This window comes from Planococcus citri, chromosome 3, assembly GCF_950023065.1.
Source record: "Planococcus citri chromosome 3, ihPlaCitr1.1, whole genome shotgun sequence".
Taxonomy (NCBI): domain Eukaryota; kingdom Metazoa; phylum Arthropoda; class Insecta; order Hemiptera; family Pseudococcidae; genus Planococcus; species Planococcus citri.
Genome location: NC_088679.1, coordinates 79977287 through 79998098, shown reverse-complemented (window position 1 = coordinate 79998098; position 20812 = coordinate 79977287). Strand labels below are relative to the sequence as shown.

The 20812-nt window shown below is 34.9% G+C and overlaps 1 protein-coding gene across 1 annotated transcript in view; it reads left to right on the top strand.

The window, feature by feature from the left end:
• LOC135839648 (very long chain fatty acid elongase 4-like) overlaps nt 1-20812 on the top strand; it is a 64039-nt gene that overhangs the window by 16971 nt on the left and 26256 nt on the right. The window contains exons 2-4 of the mRNA XM_065355770.1: nt 16669-16805; nt 17085-17123; nt 20048-20238. Coding sequence (XP_065211842.1) covers nt 16769-16805; nt 17085-17123; nt 20048-20238 — 267 coding nt within the window. The 5' untranslated portion in view covers nt 16669-16768. The remainder of the gene's footprint in view (nt 1-16668; nt 16806-17084; nt 17124-20047; nt 20239-20812) is intronic.

Genomic DNA, 20812 nt, shown 5'->3' with positions numbered 1-20812 from the left:
AGTAGACTGAAAATTTTCCAACTTTTTTCGCGAACCGATCCAGGGGTTCCCAAAGTTGTGAAAATTGAGCACCTCCGTTGTCATCTGTTTTGGCCAATAAATCCTAACCCAAGGGGGGTAGAGGGGTGCTCGTGGTCTCAAATTACTCGTATTGGATCACTCTTGAAATATCTACCCATGATTGTTCTCATTTAGTGATACCCAACATTTCAGTGGTTCCCAAAGTTGAATTTTTGTATTCCAAGTTTTTGAAGTCACGCATTCAAACGAATATTGCCAGTAAATGAATTTTGCAATCAAAAAATGTTTCGGATATAAAATTTGCAAAATTTTATGACGATTTCAAAAATGTGTAATTTTTTTCCTTAGCATTGATAGGGGCCGAGGTGAGGGGGCTGGAACGTCAAAAAACGTGATCTAACAAAGTTGCATCCAAACCTGAATTTGAATTTCTCACGAGGTTTTACCGTTGAACTGTTCTCTTCAGTTGCACTTGAGATTGTTCTCGATACACGCATCCACAATCCACTCCCCCACGCCTCACCCCCCTCGCTAGAGCCTCAATACCTACTAAAAGTGCACTTTGAACCTGAAATAGCTTCACTTATGAGTTTTATGTTGTTGAAGTGATGATTCTAATTAACGAACTTTACGTATGTATTTTCCGATACACGTATCCACAATCAACCCCCACACCCCCACTTGAGCCTCCATATTCACTCGAAGTCCACTTTTGACCCCAAGATTGCATTTCACGCCAGAAATTGATATACAACATACTCGTATACCAACGACTATACTAGTGATTTAAAAGATATAAAATTTTCGTGATATTTCCTCGAAAGGGGACCATTTCTTGACCCCGAAACCACCATTACATTTTTGAGGTCGAATTTCAAAACCGATCCAGGGGTTCCCAAAGTTGTGAAAATTGATGTCCAGTGTGATTTTTCTCTGCAAATGTGAATTTCAATTTTCGATTTTGGAGTTGCAGAATAAAGTTTGAAAAAAAAATTGAAATTGATTAAAAATTCTATTTTTAAAGACATCTCATCCATCTTTCATTTTTGAGGTAAAGTGAGTGGAATAAAGTATTGTCACCAGTTCCACCGGAGCCTATTTTGTGAGGGAGTGCGGTGGAGGGATGCAGTGTAGAAGTTTTCCCAAAAGGAAATTTCGAAAATATCGAAAAATTGCCAAACAAAACTAAAAAAATGAAAGAATTAAAAAAAATTCTGGTAACTTTTTCAAAGAATTTTGAATTTTTTCATGTCAAAATTATCAAAATACAAAATTTATAAAGTTTGCCACACTGAGAATTTCGAATTATGGAATGTTATTACCGGAAGAGCAAAAAAAAGTGACCAAAATTTTTCATTTCAAAAAGCTTATAATTATGTACTTCCAAAAATATTTTTTAGGTACTTCCTTGATTTTTTTCTCAAAACAGTACCAGCCACCAGGCAGGGTTATGAAAATTGGGGAATTGCAACTTCAATTTACAATTTAGCGTCCTCTAAAGAAGGAAATACAAAAAAGGCCTGATTGTCTTGTCACTACACATGTATATTTTATTTCAGCATTTCAACCCCTAATCCTATCCTATAATAAATTATTGTTTTTCTTTTTTCATTTTATTTCATAGAATAATTTTGTTGTAAAAATATTACACCTTTCAAGTTCAAAAATGTACTTTTATTGATAATGGAGCAGTAACAGAAGGAGGGGGGATATCATGGCCAAGTGCATCGAGAGGTATCTTAAGTTCATTTGGAGTCAACACTTCAGCAACATAACCTCATAAGTGAAGCTATTTCAGGGAGGGCACTTTTAGTATGTAGTTATTGAAGCTCTAGCGAGGGGGGGTGAGGCGTGGGGGAGTGGATTGTGGTTGCGTGTATCGAGAACAATCTTAAGTGCAACTGAAGAGAACAGTTCAACGGTAAAACCTCGTGAGAAATTCAAATTCAGTTTTGGATGCAACTTTGCTAGATCACGTTTTTTGACGTTCCAGTCCCCTCACCTCGGCCCCTATCAATGCTAAGGAAAAAAATTACACATTTTTGAAATCGTCATAAAATTTTGCAAATTTTTTATCTGAAACATTTTCTGATTGCAAAATTCATTTACTGGCAATATTCGTTTGAATGCGTGACTTCAAAAACTTGGAATACAAAAATTCAACTTTGGGAACCACTGAAATGTTGGGTATCACTAAATGAGAACAATCATGGGTAGATATTTCAAGAGTGATCCAATACGAGTTATTTGAGACCACGAGCACCCCTCTACCCCCCTTGGGTTAGGATTTATTGGCCAAAACAGATGACAACGGAGGTGCTCAATTTTCACAACTTTGGGAACCCCAGGATCGGTTTTGCAATTCGATCTCAAAAATGTAATGGTGGTTTCGGGGTCGGGAAATGGTCTCCTTTCGAAGGAATATCGCAAAAATTTTATATCTTTCCGATGCCATTGTTTTGATAATTTTCGCTTTGGTACCCCTACTAATGGTAATGAAATCCAAAATCAAAAATTGCAATTTTTTGTGGGGTTTTTAGCCTTTTGGCTTTTAAAAATCAGAGGTAAAAATAAAAATTTACAATTTTTGAAGTAAAAAAAAATATTTTCATTATAGAAAGTTTCAACGCCAAAATCAGGCTCTAAAACGGTTTAAAACTGTCTCCAGTCGACTCACCTTGTTGAAATTGGAGCTTGAAGTAAATTTCAACATTCAAAAATGTATAAGCTCCAGAATTACTCAAAACAGTTCGAAACGGTTTCCAATCGGTTTAGGAAGAGGGGGGGTTGAAGATGGGCTAGGTACGTTCTAAAGCTCAGCTTTTTGAGTCAATTTGATAAAAACTTTGACTTTCCACATTTTCGGCTCGAACGTGATTTTGACTCACCCAAAAATCGAAAAATGTACCTTAACACCTGCAATTTTAACTGGTGATGTATTTTTGCATGCCCTTTCGATTCATCTTTTTCTGGTTTAAAAATTATTCTGTCAGTTGAGAGACCTTTTCGACTTTTTTAAAAAAGGGCTGGGGGCAGGGAGAAGGGCGTAGAACCTATCCGAAATTCCTCGCCCCAATTGACTTCTGATAATCGGGAGTCAAACTCGTATATTTCTTCATTAAATAGCGAGTTTCAAACACTTTTTCAATGAATATTTTTTCCAGTTTTCAGAAAAAGCAACATTGACAAAAAAATAAAGTCTTTTTTGCTGTTCAGGCAAAAACCCAACACGTCTTTTCTCAACTTTGACCCCCAAAAAAAAGAACTTCGTAGCAACTTTGGCCAAAAAAAAGTACACTTCTACAATTTTCGAAAAAAAGCAGAACTTTTTTTGCAAGTTTGAAAAAAAGGAATTGTTAGAAAATTTTTTACAAAAAAATAACTTTTTTGTAATGTTGAAAAGCGAGACTTTTTTTTGGAAATTTCAGAACGGGACTTTCTTACAATTTCAGCAACAAGAAAGACTTCTTTGACAATTTCCACAAAAGATCCTTTTTTATGCAATGTATTTTTGACAATTTTGGCAAATCAACATGACCTTATGTAGAAATTTTGACGTAAAATTGATTTTTTTCGGTTTCTTCATTCTACTATGTGGCTATTTCAAAATTTGAGTCCCAAACGTGAATTTGAAAAAATAACGATATTCGACTACGTGTGCCAATACTTTTTATGCCCACTGTATACCATACTCGTAAGACTAAAGAAGCCAGTAGCTATAGCTATATAGCATCGTATTGACGTAACACAAATGTAGCTAAGTAAGTACATATAACTTGCTTTTGCTTGTACATATATGTAGGTAATGTACATACATTTGTACAGCGAGTACATATCTTGTCTTCGTTAATTGATATTCGCAATTCGACCTTATAATCAATTCCATCATCGTCGCGTATATTTTCACATTTATCTCGACTATTTGATAGAAAAAAATATTTCAATCTCGGTAAGTAGTGTACAGCTTGCACAGTGCACCATTCTCCAGGCACGCGGTGGCTGTTACGCATCGTTGATGGCTGCGTGTGAAGTGCAATTATATCTATAATATTACGAAATGGAATTTTTATCTATGAAACAATATAATATGTACAAGTAAAAATAGAATAAAAAAACTAAGTAAGCGACAAAACGTTCGTTGGCCATTAATACCTACGGCGATACGACGACGTGTAATATTACGTTTAATGTACTCATTTTAATCATCGCTCGATTATACATACGTATTGTACATTGTACAGGCTACCTTGAGAATTAAACAAGATTCTCTCTCACTTGTCTAAATGCATATTACAATGTAGGTGTATAGGGATGAAAAATGTACCATCTTCCTTTCACCAAGGACGTTACTTTTTTTCATTGTTTTTTAAGTGCTTTTCTACTCACTCGCAGCGTGTACTTATTAGTTTAAGTATAATTCGTACAACGTGTAAGATAAAAATTGGCATAATAATAGGACTTAGACAGATTAGATGTGTACTTTGTGCGAGCCCGAGTCAAGTTTGTGTTTTATTAACGGTCTGGATATCGGCATCGGCGAATGTACTACTATACGAGTACCTAACGTGTATTTTCTAAATGGCATGTCGAAGATTCTGATATGTGCGTACGGTACGCGTTACGCATTAGGTCAATGAGATCCAGTTTTATTAAATGGAAATGTGGAAATACTTAATTAATTTCATATTTATCTGTTCGAACGCGTGTTTACGCGTTTATTCGTTTTTTTCCACTCGATTTTTTCTTCTTCTTCTACTATACTAATACAGTCGCTTGTCGAGTGAATCGATTAAATGGCTCCAGTTGGATGGAAAATTTAATAATCGAGGTGCGAGATGAATAATTATTTACTAGGTATTAATGGGCATTAGATGATTTGTGTTTTAAAAAGAAAAGTGTTACGTTACTGCGGACTGGAAAATTGGTGGATGTGGTTCCTTATTTTAGTTATTTTACAGTTTGATAAAAAAAATGACAAAAAATTGATCATCAAATCAAATCAAATCAACTTTATTTTTTGCAATAGGCAGCATTGCTGCATTTACAAAGTCGACCTATGTAGGTACGTACTAACAGTGTAGGAAATGATAAAGATATAAAAAAATGAATAATAAAATGAAATAATATGAAATAAAATGAAATGAAGGCGCCGTGTACAGCATTATAGAGGTATAGGATTAGCACCGATATTTAAATATATGCCTTCAATAAAAATAATAGAAACTAAAAAAAAACCTCAAAAAATAAACAACATAATTGTAATAAATTAGAAAAAAATACATTCTAAAAAATTGAGATATTTTATACATTTATAAAAATTCTTAGAATTATTTACAACATCCAAAAATTATCGATTATCCATACAAAAAAATGAAAAAAGAAACAATAACGCTGTATGAATGATCATGAGTATTGAAAGATAATAAATGAAGGGCTAATTGTGAAAGTCGCCTTAGTCATTTTTTTGTTCACACAACTTTAAACATTTTTTTTTCATATTTCATCAATTTTAAAGGGAAAAATGAGTATTGTAATGCATTCTGGGATAGTTGAAGATCCCGATTCGCGCAAATGGCAAAATATTTTGCCAATGCCACTAGGTGTACTAATGGCAAAAAAAAGGCAATATAATGGCAAAGCTCCAACCAATGAGATGACAGCATTTTAACTTTGCCAATGTGGCAAAAGATTAAATTTTGCCAATAAGATTGCCACTGTTGGCAATCTCATTGGTAAATGTTTTGCCACCGTTTTGCCACTAGTGACAATTTAATTGGCAATTATTTTGCCTCTGTTTTACCACTGCTGGCAATCTCATTGGCAATTATTTTGCCAATGATTTTGCCACTCAGTGGCAATCCTATGGCAATTGATTTAGGTACCTGTAAAGAACACATTTGAAATTTGAAAATCGTTTATTTTAACGGTCAAAGTTGCAGGGAATGATGCAATTAATGTCTGAAGTCGAAAATCAATCTGTACCTAATTATATGTACCTGTATACATTCATTGTAGCATTAGTACCATGTGCTTTGTTTTATCTTGTTGTAAGTAGGTACACGCATATTATGTAATTTGGTTTTCAAGTGATTCAGACGTTGTTACAGTATTGTTTTCATTAGACTATCATTATGGAAACTGCATCATCTAAAGACTTGGCTGGTACATGGTGAGCATAAATACACCCAAGTTATGATACCAGATGATGTGATTTCCTCAACGATCACTGTAACATAACGTCTGAATCACTTGCAATCAATTCACAAAATACATACGTGCATAGGTATAGGAAGTTACAGATACCCACAACAAGGTAAAACAAAAGTCATGGTACCTATCCCATGATAGATGTATACAGATATATGGTACTTACCGATTCATCTTCGACTTCCAGACGACATTTTCACGCATCAATTATAGGTACCTAACCAAATTTCTGTACAACGTGTTCACTACTTCACCATCAACTGAAAACTGAACCAAAGTATGAAGTAACCAACGAGGCAGAGTAGAACATGCGCTCGACTCTGCCTAATCTCATCTTATCTTCCCCACTTCTGCGAATAGATTATTTTTTGAAATTTAACGGACAAAGTTTTGTCACTATTGGCAAAATGTTGTAAACGTTGGCAAAATTTTGTCAAAACTAGCATAAACAGAGTGTAATCTGTATTGTAGTAAGTTTTCAAAATTGCCATCACTGGCATTTTCGTCTGGTTTTCATTTCAATTTGAGCTTTACCACTCTTTTGCCAAGAATGGCAAAAAAAAGTGCCAATCAAATTGCCACTGCGCGAATCGGGATGTTTTTTTAATACTTGACCATGAAGTTTTTACATTATCACTGAAGCAGGACAACAATGTTTTCATTGATTATGTACAAAAATCACTGCTGACTAAGGCGACTTTCACAATTAGCCCTTCAAATCAAAAATACAAGGAGTCGCTGAAAGTTCAGTTTCTAATGCACTCACTTATGTAACAGTGTCCATATATTCATCTATTTAATAAAATGCTTTTTTTAGCAGCCATTTTTTCAGAGTTTTAGAAAATAATTTTGATTTTATTTGGAATTTTGTTATAAATTTTTGCAGCCATGAAGTCTATACTAGCTTGGTAAAATTTAGTCCTGAACTGTGTGCTATGTGGTTGTTGGCTATTTCTAGTATGAGGGGTGTTTCATAAGTCATAGCCACGCATCTGTAGCTCAGCTTCTATGAGAGCTACAGAAACGAACGACCGCACGTTGGATTCAGCAGGATTTTTTGAGTTTGAATACAAAATTTTGTGTCGCTAGGTACATTTTTGTGTGTTTGACACTCATTTGAAGTGAAAAGTCATCTGTCGCGTCCGTCCAAATTTGGTAAAAGACGTGCAGTTGTCAATTTTCACATTGAGGAAAAAATTTTGAGGAAAAAAAATCACTGATCTATTGAAAAATGTTGATGGAGAGCGTGCCATGCCATTTTGAACAGTTAGAGCTCGTGTAGGATGATTTAAAGTGGGTAGAGAGCGAATACTCGACAAAAACCGAGCTGAAAGGCCGAGCCCACTGTCAGCTGCGTTTTTTGGCATTTCAGCTCCGTTTTTGTCGAGTATTCGCTCTCTACCCACTTTAAATCATCCTACACGAGCTCTAACTGTTCAAAATGGCATGGCACGCTCTCCATCAACATTTTTCAATAGATCGGCGATTTTTTTTCCTCAAAATTTTTTCCTCAACGTGAAAATTGACAACTGCACGTCATTTACCAAATTTGGACGGACGCGACAGATGACTTTTCACTTCAAATGAGTGTCAAACACACAAAAATGTACCTAGCGACACAAAATTTTGTATTCCAACTCAAAAAATCCTGCTGAATCCAGCGAGCGGTCGTTCGTTTCTGTAGCTCTCATAGAAGCTGAGCTACAGATGCGTGGCTATGACTTATGAAACACCCCTCGTATAATGACTACATTGAGGGGTATGTAATTTTACTATGCCCTTCTTCACAATTTGGGCTATCAGATATATGTATAAGCAGGGTAAGGTTAAAATTTCATTTGAAAGAAAGACATTCTTGCATGATTCTGTGACTTGCATTCGATAGATGATTCTTATTGCTCGTTTTTGTATTACAAAAATTCTCTGCATAAGTCTGATATTACCACTCCCAAAACATTGAGCCATATGCCATATTAGACTGGAACATTCCATAATATGCTATTTTTAAAGTTTGCACATAGCTGACACTTTTTAATTGCCAAAGAAGATAGGTAATTTATTGATGATAGTTTCCCAGCTAAATAGTCTGTGTGATCAGTCCAAGTTAGACTGGAGTTGAAAAACAGTCCAAGTTAGGCTGGAGTTGATGCATACTCCCAAAAATTTTAGACATTCAACTTTAGTAATAGGCAGTGCCAAATTTAAATTTTGTGTGCTGTGACTAAAATACAATAGGTTTGTTTTCTCAACATTTAATTTAATTTCATTTATTTTGAACCACGCTACCAAATCATTCACAACCTGCTGTACTGAGACACCCATATTCATAGGAATCAGTGCTGTAGTGTCATCTGCAAATAGGATCAAGCTACTCCTCACATTTTTTGGAAGGTCATTGACATAATAAATAAAGAACACAGGTCCTAATATTGACCCCTGTGGAACTCCTTGCTCAACTGGGTGTTGTTCAGAGAAATAGTATTCTGCATTTATATTTTCTGTCTTAACAATTTGAGTTCTATTTTTGAGAAAGGATGTGCTCCAATTGAAAGCCACCCCTCTATATGTAATACCATAATTTTCTAGTTTACCTCGCAATATTTTATGATTAATCGTATCAAATGCTTTTGAAAGATCGCAAAATAACCCTATAATGTCATTTTTGTTGTGGAGATTTTCCAAGATATTGTGAATAAGTTGATGAATGGCACTTATTGTATTTTTGTTTTTGCAAAATCCATATTGGGAGCTGTGTAACAAATTATTATCACTGAAAAATGTTGATATACATTTATAGAATAAGCTTTCTAGAACTTTGGAAAACACTGATGTTATAGAAATGGGTCTGTAGTTATTCATGGCACTTCTATCACCCTTTTTGAACGCAGGTGTCACGATATTGACCTTAAGGATATTGGGGAAGGCTCCTTCCTGAACAGACATGTTGAAGAGGCTGGCTAATGGTTCAGCAATGTATAAGGCTTTTGACATATCACGGGTTGCATATCGGTTTGCCTGAACTTCATCAATTTGGTGGGCATTCTTATCAGTGAGCATTAAAATTTCATATTTTGAGCAATTTTCACAAGGTGTTTTTGAAATTTATAGCTTCTATTTAGTTTTTTCTTCAATTTTAAACACTGTCCAGCCCTGTGATGGAAAAAAATCCGCTCTTTGTCGAGGTTCACAGACGTTTTATTAACTTCTTTAAAACTCGGTGAAGAGAGGATTTTTTTCCATTACAGGGCTTAACAGTGTTTAAAATTGAAGAAAAAACTAAATAAAAGGTATAAATTTCAAAAACACCTTGTGAAAATTGCTCAAAATATGAAATTTTGATACTCACTGATAAGAATGCCCACCAAATTGATTAAGTTCAGGCAAACCAATATGCAACCCGCAATACGTCAAAAGCCTTATGGCACTGCTATTTTCAGTATATAGATATCAAGTCCATAGTAGTGTTTTGAATAGGAATTTTTGAGTGAGTGAATTATATTCATGGCCTCAACTGAGTTTGTTTGTGCAATAAAGAATGTAGAATTATTGAATGGGTTTAAATTATCTAAGGGATTTTCATCATCCTTCAAGTTGTCTACTTTTGGTAAATTACAAAAGAATTCATTTAAAGCAGAGGCAATTTCCAGCGGATTGGTTACCATATGGTTTTGGTCCATAATATAATCTATACAGTTATCTTTGTTTTTTGTTTTGATAAGTTCCCATGAGGTTTTGTTCAAGTTTTTGGCAGTTTGGAGTTTTCTATGTATCATTTGCAGTTTTTTTTTTTGCATTTTCAATTAAAGTTTTATATTTTTGTTTAGTTATTTTATATTTTTCTTTTAGGTATGGAGAGTCAAAAGTCTTCTACATACTATGAAGGTCCATTAAATTTTGCTTAACAGTTTTGATTTCAATTTGGGTGGGTAGGGGGAATTTTATAATACTTTTTTGTTTCTCTTTCACTATACGAAATGGAAATGACACATCATAGTGCAACAAGAACACATTTAGGAAACTCTGAAAAGCTGTATTAATGGTATCTGTTTCAGTCCAGCAGTTACTCCAATTCTCATCCTCAAGATTTTGTTCTTCAAAATGATAATATTTAGAAGAATTCTGACGCAGAAATGATACCTATAAATTGTAACAAAAATCGGATTTTTGTTCATTTTTTGTTCTTCGACTGAACACCACTGTTTGAAAGGAACCGTCAGCTTCGCGCAGACTTGATAATTGATAAGTTTTTCTTATTCATTTTTGATGGAAAATAATCCGTACCTATTCTATTCATCCAGTTGTTTATTTCTCATTCTCGTATCTAATGAGCCTACGAGAATTTTCGTTCACGCAGATATGCTAATAATAATTCCACTGTTTATAGGAGCCAGTCACTCATTTACCTATTATGGATCCACGATGAGGTATAATTCCATTCGATCTACTCATCATCATAATTTCAAATATATATATTTTCGATGTAAATCCATCTGTTTGAAAAAAACAATACAATTAGGTGTAACGCGATTACACTGACGTAATATATCTACCTATACAATATAGGTAGCTTACGCACTTAATTATTCCTTACGCAGACACACACATACACCCACCTATATTGTGCGAGTGCGTCAAATTCATTTTAGAACACTGACCCGACCCATCAATTATAAACGTGTGAATACAGGGAATTTTCCATTGGAAAATATTATGCCCTTAATTTAAATACATCGTAGTGTAGCTGTACGAGAACTTGTTTCAATTTCAATGAATGATGATTAACTACGTTCGAATTTTTATACGCGGATGGATTTTTCCTCGATTTGGAAAACATTTTGCTGTTATTTATGAAGAAATTTCCGGAATATTGATATGTTATGTTATTTTCACTTGAAACGTTATTTATTAAAAATTAAAGCAGTTAATATGTAGATTCAACCTTTAAAAACTTTAATCCGATTTTATTAGTGTAGGTATAATTATGATTGAAAATAATATTATTTTACCTCGGATCGAGTAAACTGCTGTACTACACGTTACACTGCCAAGAATATTAAGAATATCAACTACAGTGGACACTAAAAGTATTGGCACACGATATCAAAAATCGCAATTTTTCAAATCAACGTCAGCAGCTCAAATCTTGAAATACTAATTGCTCAAGGTCATTATACCATTGTTTGTGCATCTTCAATAGTGTGGGCAGTATTCAAGAAATTTTTTTTATCAAAATTGTCAAAAATCATTACACAAAATTCCTCAAAAAATGTTCGCCCTCTGTCTTCATTTTCTTCACTTTTCAAGCTTACCATCTCTTTCGGTTTTGAAGACAGACAAAATATGAAAAAATAGATAATCATTTTTTCGTAATCCTAATACCTTCCTCGGGGCTTTTTGCTAGAAAAAGTCCACATATGAGACTTGCCTTTGTGAACAGAAGATCTCAACGTATTCTACAAATGTAAAAATATTTTCAATAATGAAAAGTTATCGTTGTGACATATCCTTTTTTACCTTTTCGGATCCGGTGAGTTTGTATTCTCGGTCATTTTCAAATTCGTCTATTCCTGTCTACTTTCGCAAATCTCGAATTTTGAAAAAACGATTTAAATTTTCTCAAAATTGATATTTTTTTCTATTTTGGTGTTTTTAAAAATACTTCTCAATTCTCATAAACGATACTTAGATATTGCGAATGAATAATAGGTTAAGGATCAATGCCAACTTGCAAACTCAAAGTAGGCACCTGAATCCATCTCTTGGAAGATTTCACTTCCAATAAGTACGCAAGTAGCCAAGTACCAACTATACGAGTACCTACATTAATGAACTTATATACGTACTCGAACTTGTATAGAACCGTTTATCGTAATTATTTCGCAAACCGATGTAAACAAGTCAGCCTTATTTATAGCGGAAGATATCTAGTAGCCTACGCGATTCGCAAACCAGTCTGACTCTGAAATTCACGAGTAAATGACCCTTTGGAGGTAACCAGACAAAGATCGCGTATAGTTCGTTTACCGCAAAATGAAATAACCAGTCTGAAAATCGTAATTCGCGCCTACATGCATCCTATTAAATGCATTTGTGGGATACAAACAAATACTTACACACCTCACCTGCGGCACGGCGCCTCAATCCTTAATAAACCGCGATCAATGCTGGATTAATTATTATTACCGTGTAATCGGTTTGAACGATGCTGTTCAATGACACTGCACGATTCTTAAAGAAGAATCTTTGTTTGTTATACGAATCGAAAGAGTTTATAGTATTTTGAAGGTGGTCACTATACCTGTGACAAGAGTGTGACTGTACAACAACAGGTGGAAAGTTCCATTTTCAAATGAGCTGGCAAAATCAGCGGTTATAAGTAGATGGGACTGATGGGAGGTTCTTAGCTTTATTCGAGAAGTACCTAGGTATAAATAGGATGATGCATGGGGAAATGTGCAAAATTTCGACTATTTGGTCTACGATACTTTGATTTTTACGAAAAATTTAATCTATCTGCTGATATAGGTATTTTTACTATAAGAATTATGAAAATCAGTTCTGAAGCTATAATGGATATATCAAATTCAGAACTGAACGCCTTCTTTTTCAGTCACTCTGAAGCCTCCAGTTCAATTTTTCAATTTTTGAAATTTTCAAAAAAGATCAAGACATCGAACTACAGGCTTTTGAAATCGAGTTCTATCTTGTTTTCGATTTGTTTAGCGAGTTGAACTGACATTTGGCGGGGGAGAAGGGGTCCAAGCGGATTTTTTGAGTGAATTTCATTGACTATTTACTTATTTAAGTACACTAAATTTCTTAATTTAGGAAATACACTCGGGACGTTCTCCTGAAGATCGCCTCAATGGTAAATAAACTCGTTAAGCAGGTCGAAAATGAGTCAAAACTCAATTTTTTAGCTGTTTAAATTATTTTCCAATATTTCTGGAGAAATTCGAAAATCCTTAGACTCCAGAATGGCTTGAGATGGTGAAATTCGGGTCCAAGGGCAACTTCTTTGTAGGTAAAATAGGGTCATTTCGAGTTTCAAAAATTTCACTCTGGGCAAAAATATTCAATTTTCTGCTTTATAAATGTGTTATAAAAAAAAACAAAAAAACAAATTACGAATGAACTCGTTGAATGGGTCGAAAATAAGCCAGAACTCGATTTTCAGCTGCAGAAATCAATTTTCACAATTTCTAGAAAAATTCAAAAATCCTGGAAAAATATAAAATCGCGCTGGAGATTCCAAAATTACAGGAAGTTATAAAAGTCGATGAGGTGGGGAGGAGGGGGGCTTGATATTAGTTTCAGATCAAATTTACGAATGCATTTTTCAGGAGCCCAAAATTTTAGAAAATCGCCGTTTTTGGATTTTCAAACAAAATTTCCAAAAATCGAAAAATAATTTGGACTGCTGAAATATTGGTTGTAGGAGGCTGGGGCCATGTTTTTTGTTTCATTGATTGTGCTCCATAACCAAGGGGGAGGCAAGGGTTTGAGATTTTACAGAACCAAGGAGGAGGCAAGGGTTCGAGATTTCACAAAACCAAGGGTGAAGCAAGGGTTTGAGCTTTCACATGCCCAAGGGGGAGGCAAGGGTTTGGGATTTTACAAATCCAAGGGGGAGGTAAGGGTTGGGATTTTACATAACCAAGGGGGAAGATTGGGTTTGAGATTTTCTTGTTGAGTCTTTCCAATGAGGGTTGAAAAATTTTACATGACCAAGGGGGAGGCCAGGGTTTGAGATTTCACATAACCAAAGAAGAGGCAAGGGTTTGGGATTTTAAATAACCAAGGAGGAAGATTGGGTTTGGGATTTTACAAAACCAAGGGAGAGACAAGGGTTCGAGATTTCACCTAACCAAGGGGGAGGCAAGGGTTTGAGCTTTTACATACCCAAGGGGAAGCAAGGGATTGAGATTTTACAAAACCAAGCGGGAGGCAAGGGTTTGGGATTTTACAAATCCAAGGGGGAGGCAAGGGTTTAAGATTTCACATAACCAAGGGGGGAGCAAAGGTTTGAGATTTTACAAAACCAAGGGGGAGGTAAGGGTTGCGATTTCACATAACCAAAGGGGAAGATTGGGTTTGAGATTTTCTTGTTGAGTCTTTCCAATGAGGGTTGAAAAATTTTACATGACCAAGGTAGAGGAAAAGGTTTAACCGTTTGAGATTTTCCTGTTGGGTTGTTCTAATGAGTGTTGAAACATTTTACATAACCAAGGGGGAGGCAAGGGTTTGAGATTTTACACATCCAAGGGGCAAGGGTTTGAGATTTTACATAACCAAGGGGGAGGCAAGGGATTGAGATTTCACAAAACCAAGGGGGAGGCAAGGGTTTGGGATTTTACATGACCAAGGGGGAGGCAAGGGTTTTGGATTTTTCATAACCAAGGGGGAGGCAACAGTTTGAGATTTTTTTGTTGAGTCTTTCTGATGAGGGTTGAAAAATTTTACATGACCAAGAGGGAGGACAGGTTTTGAGATTTGGTAAAATTTGCTGTTGATTTGAAAGGTTTAGAATAATTATGCAAAATCTACAAATTCAAAAAGTGCTCTAAATTTTAGACATTTTTTGAAAGCTAACAAGGGAACGATTTGAGGTATCTATACTTCCAATTTGAACTGGAGCACAATCAGTGAAACAAAAAACATGGCCCGAGCCTCCTACAACCAATATTTCAGCAGTCCAAATTATTTTTCTTTTTTTTACGTACCCAACAAGGGAACTTTTTGAATTGGTGCTTTCCGATTCGAACGAAACCGAATTAGATCGAAAGAGCATGCCTTAGAACCCCTGTAACTAAAATTTCAACTCCTAAAGCCCATTTTTGGGTTTTTGGCGAATTTTTGAAAATTTTAAAAATTTTCAAAAAAGCTATTTCGAGAGCTTTTTCTTCAACTTTTTACAAAATGTAATGATTTTTTCGGCAAAGTAAACCATCCTCCTAGATTTGCTATAGGTAGGTACTTAAGCTATTCTGGAGTCTCTGGCGATTTTTCAATTTTCTTCAAAAATTTCAAATCGCTCCGGAGCTGGAGGAGCCAAAAATGATTTTTTTGAACTTATAACTTTTATCTAGGCTTATTGGAGAGGCACTGGGCATTGAGCATCCTCTCGACTGTTTTAGAAGTTCATTTTTGACCCCTTCGAAGCAATTTGAAATTTCTGGAAAAAATCAAAAATACCTGCAGGCTCCAGAATAGTTTAAAACTAGTAGGTTTTGATGTGTGGGAGTTGAATTGAAGGAATTATTCGTATTGGTTCACTTTTCTCGAAAAAATTTGTATTTCACAAAAAAGTTTGAGCATCGTACTTGAAAAACTGAAAATGGTGCAAATTCGAACTTGTTTTTTTTTCAATTTTTCGAGTCGAACGAGCTGAATTCACCATTTTGATTCCATTATACGAACACCAGGTATTTTTAAAAAAGATGTTCAAATTCAATTAAGGCGGAAATAGCCGCAGGAGGTTGATATTGTTTTTGTTTTGATTCAAATAATCCTGAAAGACTGACCAGTTCAAATGAATGAAAAAAAAACGTCGCAATATTACTTTGAAAAAATACTATACCTACACACACACACAGAGAACCCGTTTATTCGTATACCTACGCGCGATTTTACAGACGTAAGGTGGGAAAATTACTCATTGTTGAATTTACAACTTGTTTACGTGGTTTGAATTTGGAACATCTTTCTAGGCGCTACTTGTATTAAGTACATAGGTAGTAGGTACAAAAGAAAACGGTATTTTATTCGTGTACTTATAATAGCTTCAGGTGTTAATCTGATAGTTGTTTTTTTTTTTTTTCAACAAAACGAATCGATTGACAGTTCACACGTATTTAGTCATAATGATGAAATATTACCGGGGTTTCCTGTACTTAAGCTTCAATGCATCATATGTAGTCAAGTTTTTTTTTTAGGAAAATTAACAAACTGATGTACTTACGTAATTATAGTACGAGCGATATTTATAATTATTTAATTCGGCGATTTACAAATTTATAAGCGAGTTTGGTGTTTGCTAATCTGATAAATAGGTATCGAATCATCGCGATATTTGAATATTTCAGCCGATTACTGATCTAACAATAAGTCGCTTATTTTAATGACTCGAAGCGTTGAAAGGATAATATAAACCAAGTAATTTGTTTTATTGCCAGTGACTGTACTATAGGCCATGAATCACCTCATTTATATCATCAGTGTGTATATACCTAATTGTACTTTATTATTATTATCATTTTTTTTTTTTTTTGAGAACAATTAATTAATGGCGAGTAATATTTTATGGAGGATATCTCCCTCATTGTGTATTCAATTTTATAATTTTACTAGTGAAAAATTACGCGTTAGTTAAACTCGACTTGGGATTTTTATAGTGAAATTTGTACCTATTTATAATTTTGTTTATTCTTTGTTTTTCAGGTTTGCCAACCCCTGGCAAGGTATTCGCAAAAAACTATCGCAATTGGAGTGCAAATACTCGAATATATCGCTATTCCTGCTGTATCGCTGAACAACCATCATGGAGGCTGTGGCAACGCAATACGAACACGCTGCAGGTAATGACCATTGCTCCACTATTCACCTACCCCCTCCCCCCCACCGATATATGCTACATGATCCAGAATTTTCAACGAAATAATCAGATGTGGTGAGACAACTGACGTCGACATTTTCTTATTTTCGACAATTTTGTAGCTGGACTGAGAATTTGGAACATTTGTTCGATAACCGAATGACAATCGAATTTTTCATAATTATGAGTACAAGTCGTACAACCATAAAGTATAATTACCTATACCATTACTGATTAGCGTTATTTTTTTGCACCATTACAGATTCAATTCCAGAAAGTCAAAACCTGTTCCTAATATCGAGTAAGTTCAAGTTGACTAAAATCTTTGTATAGTTTAAATTAAGTTGAATTTTGTTTCTTTAACACGTGACATTGGGTATCGCTTTCACTCGCAAATTATTCAGCTTGCAAAATGTGAGACGAGTTTGGATTTTTATAAATCATCTTTATAGTCCGGCATATGACAATAGGAGTAATAGCACACTCCCCCCCCCTCGATCCTCCGGGACAACTTTTTTCTTACATGGGACATCCTAAGGAACATTTTAAAGCAAACTTGCCCAAAAAAAAGTTGGTTTTACTTACAAAATGGCGGCCATTTTGATTGACAGGTCAGCCGAAATCGCAGATTTTGCGTTTCAACACAAGACTTGCACGAAATTTTTCAAACTTTACAAAGGTAGATCGAAAGATCATGCAAGAATTTATCACCTGTCAAAATTTCAAGTGCTAAAGTGCGTTTTTCGATTTTTGGTGAATTTTTGAAAATCCAATTTAGGCCAAAAATGAGAGAAAAACACAAAATTTTACCAAACTGACCAAGAAAGCTGAAATTTGGGAGATACCCTATTTTCGACATGCCAAATCAATGGGAAACGGTTTCAACCCGTTTTGAGCAGTTCTGGAGCCTCCAGCAGATTTTTGAAACTCGAAATTCTCACAAAATTCCATCAAATTGGAGTTGTAAAACTGAAATTTATTCTAAAAACTAATTTCAATACGCTACGAAGTACTGCAGATGAATTTCAAGTCGTTTTGGAGCCTCCAGCAACTTCTTGAAAATTTATGAAGCCTCCAGCAGATTTTTGAAACTTTAAATTCTAATAAAATTTCATCAAATTTCATCAAATGAAGATGGAAAGCTGAAAGTTGCTCTACGCTCCAATTTTAACACCCTCTGAAAACGACTTCAGGTGGGTTCAAGTCATTTTAGGGCCTCCAGCGACTTTTTTGAAAATTACTGGAGCCTCCAGTAGATTTTTTAAACTTAAAATTTCCCCAAAATTTCATCAAACTGAGGTGGAGAGTTGAAATTCATTCTGCAAACTAATTTCAATACGCTACGAAGTGGACTGCTGGTGGATTTAAAGTCGTTTTGGAGCCTACAGCGACTTTTTGAAAGGTTGTATGACATTTTTTTGGAAAATTGAAATTTCCTAAAAGTAGCTGGAAGCTTCAAAACCATTTGAAACCACCAAGTAGTCTGCGAAGTAAATTTCAGCTTGCCAACTCCATTTGATTAATTAATGTGGGGGAAATTTCAAGTTTCAAAAATCTACTGGAGGCTCCAGTAATTTTCAAAAAAGTCGCTGGAAGCTCTAAAATGACTTGAACTCATCTGAAGTCGTTTTCAGAGGGTGTTAAAATTGGAGTGTAGAGTAAATTTCAGCTTTCCATCTCCATTTGATGAAATTTTGTGAAAATTTAAAGTTTCAAAAATCTGCTGGAGGCTCCAGTAATTTTCAAAAAAGTCGCTGAAGGCCCTCAAATGACTTGAACCCACCTGAAGTTGTTTTCAGAGAGTGTTAAAATTGGAGTGTAGAGTAAATTTCAGCTTTCCATCTTCATTTGAAGAGTGATATTCCAAAACTCGCTTTGTCCATTTTTATCAAAGTTGGGTTTTCAGTGGTACCTGTTAGATGAAGTATTAACTCACATTCCTACATCATCAACCTACCAAAATGAGGTGTTAAACTCACCTAAATAGACAATTCACTAAAAATTAAAAAAAAGATAATGTTCCAAAACGCGCTTTGTCCATTTTTATTGAAATTTTTTTCAGCAGTATTTAATGGATGTAATGTGTATACCTACACTCCTACATCTTAAGTCCACTCGAATTAAGTGCTAAACTCGCCTAAAAAGCCAATTTACCCGTTTAAAGGGAAACTGTTTTTCCTCTCTCCTGAAAAGTTGTGAAAATGGACAAAGCGAGGTTTGGAATATCACTCTTCATTGATGAAATTTGATGAAATTTTGTGAAAATTTAAAGTTTCAAAAATCTGCTGGAGGCTTCAGGAATTTTCAAAAAGTCGCTGGAGGCTCCAAAACGACTTGAAATTCACCTGCAGTACTTCGTAGCGTATTGAAATTAGTTTTTAGAATAAATTTTAGCTTTTCAACTCCAATTTGATGGAATTTTGTGGGAATTTCGAGTTTCAAAAATCTGCTGGAGGCTCCAGAACTGCTCAAAACGGGTTGAAACCGTTTCCAATCGATTTGGCATGTCGAAAATAGGGTATATCCCAAAGTTCAGCTTTCTGGGTCAATTTGGTAAAGTTTTGATTTTTTACCTCATTTTTGGCATAAATTGGATTTTCAAAAATTCACCAAAAATCGAAAAACGCACTTTAGCACTTGAAATTTTGACAGGTGATGAATTTTTGCATGATCTTTCGATCTACCTTTGTAAAGTTTGAAAAATTTCTTGCAAATCCTGTGTTGAAACGCAAAATCTGCGATTTCGGCTGACCTGTCAATCAAAATGGCCGCCATTTTGTAAGTAAGGCCAACTTTTTTTTTGGCAACTTTGCATTAAAATGTTCCTTAGGATGTCCTCTTTAAGAAAAAAGTTGTCCCGGAGGATCGGCGGGGGGGGGGTGCAATTACTCCTATTGTCATGTGCCGGACTATTACGTACCTATATTATCTACAGAAATAGCTTTAAAATAATCTATGAGAGCTCTTGATTTGAAATTTCGCTTTCGTGCCCTCTCATCCTCATGGCTGTCGAGAGCCAATCAAGTATTTTATCGGTGCAGCTGATTTTTGTAAATTTGAAGCTCTTCTCACATAGGTATTTCATTTCACAAGTTGATAGATTTTTGCAAAAGTAGCTTAACTACTCATTTTTTTCTCCTCGAATCGACAGATGCATTACTACTTACGTTACTTACTTATCTCGATTGATTATTATTTATTTATGATGGAAATTGCGTTTTACAGGTAAAGAAGTAGACACATGGTTTCTCATGAGCAATCCTCTGCCGGTGCTCGGTGTAGTCGCATTATATCTTTTATTCGTAACGAAATATGGTCCAGAATTCATGAAGGATCGCAAACCTTTAAATATCAAATTTATCATTATGGTGTACAATCTATATCAAACTATTTACAACGCTTTTATTGTATCCAAAGTAAGTATTTCCTAATTTTTCTTTCTATAATTATTGAAATTTATCAATAGTATGCACATTTGCATTAGAATAAGTATAGGTACCTATAAGAAAAAAAATTACCTCTTCACTCGAAACCACAACAACAATATGTAGGTAGAAAATATTTCAAACTGATCGTCGGTCCCGCGTGCCCTTTTTTAATCGCCTGGTAGGTACCTTGAAGTAGGTACTCGTATTTCTAAAATTACCAAATATCCGACATATCTGATGATTGAAATTGATTTCGAGCGTTTGTTTATCTAAATATGGAAATTCGACCTTAATCCGATTACCTACTCGGTATATTGTTTTCAAATAATACCTACTTTTTTTTTTTTATTGGTGGGATATTTTCGTGCGATTTTCGTAATACGCCGCGAAACAGCTGTGACTCCTGTTATCACACACCGCATCTCTCAGCACGTTATAAGTAAATCTTTAAGTATCTAATTTCAATGGCGATAACACTATTGAAATGAGATAATACCTACCTGAACGAGATTTAGATACATGTTCAAAATTGCTGAGAGAGGATGAAAACTATTCGATGAAT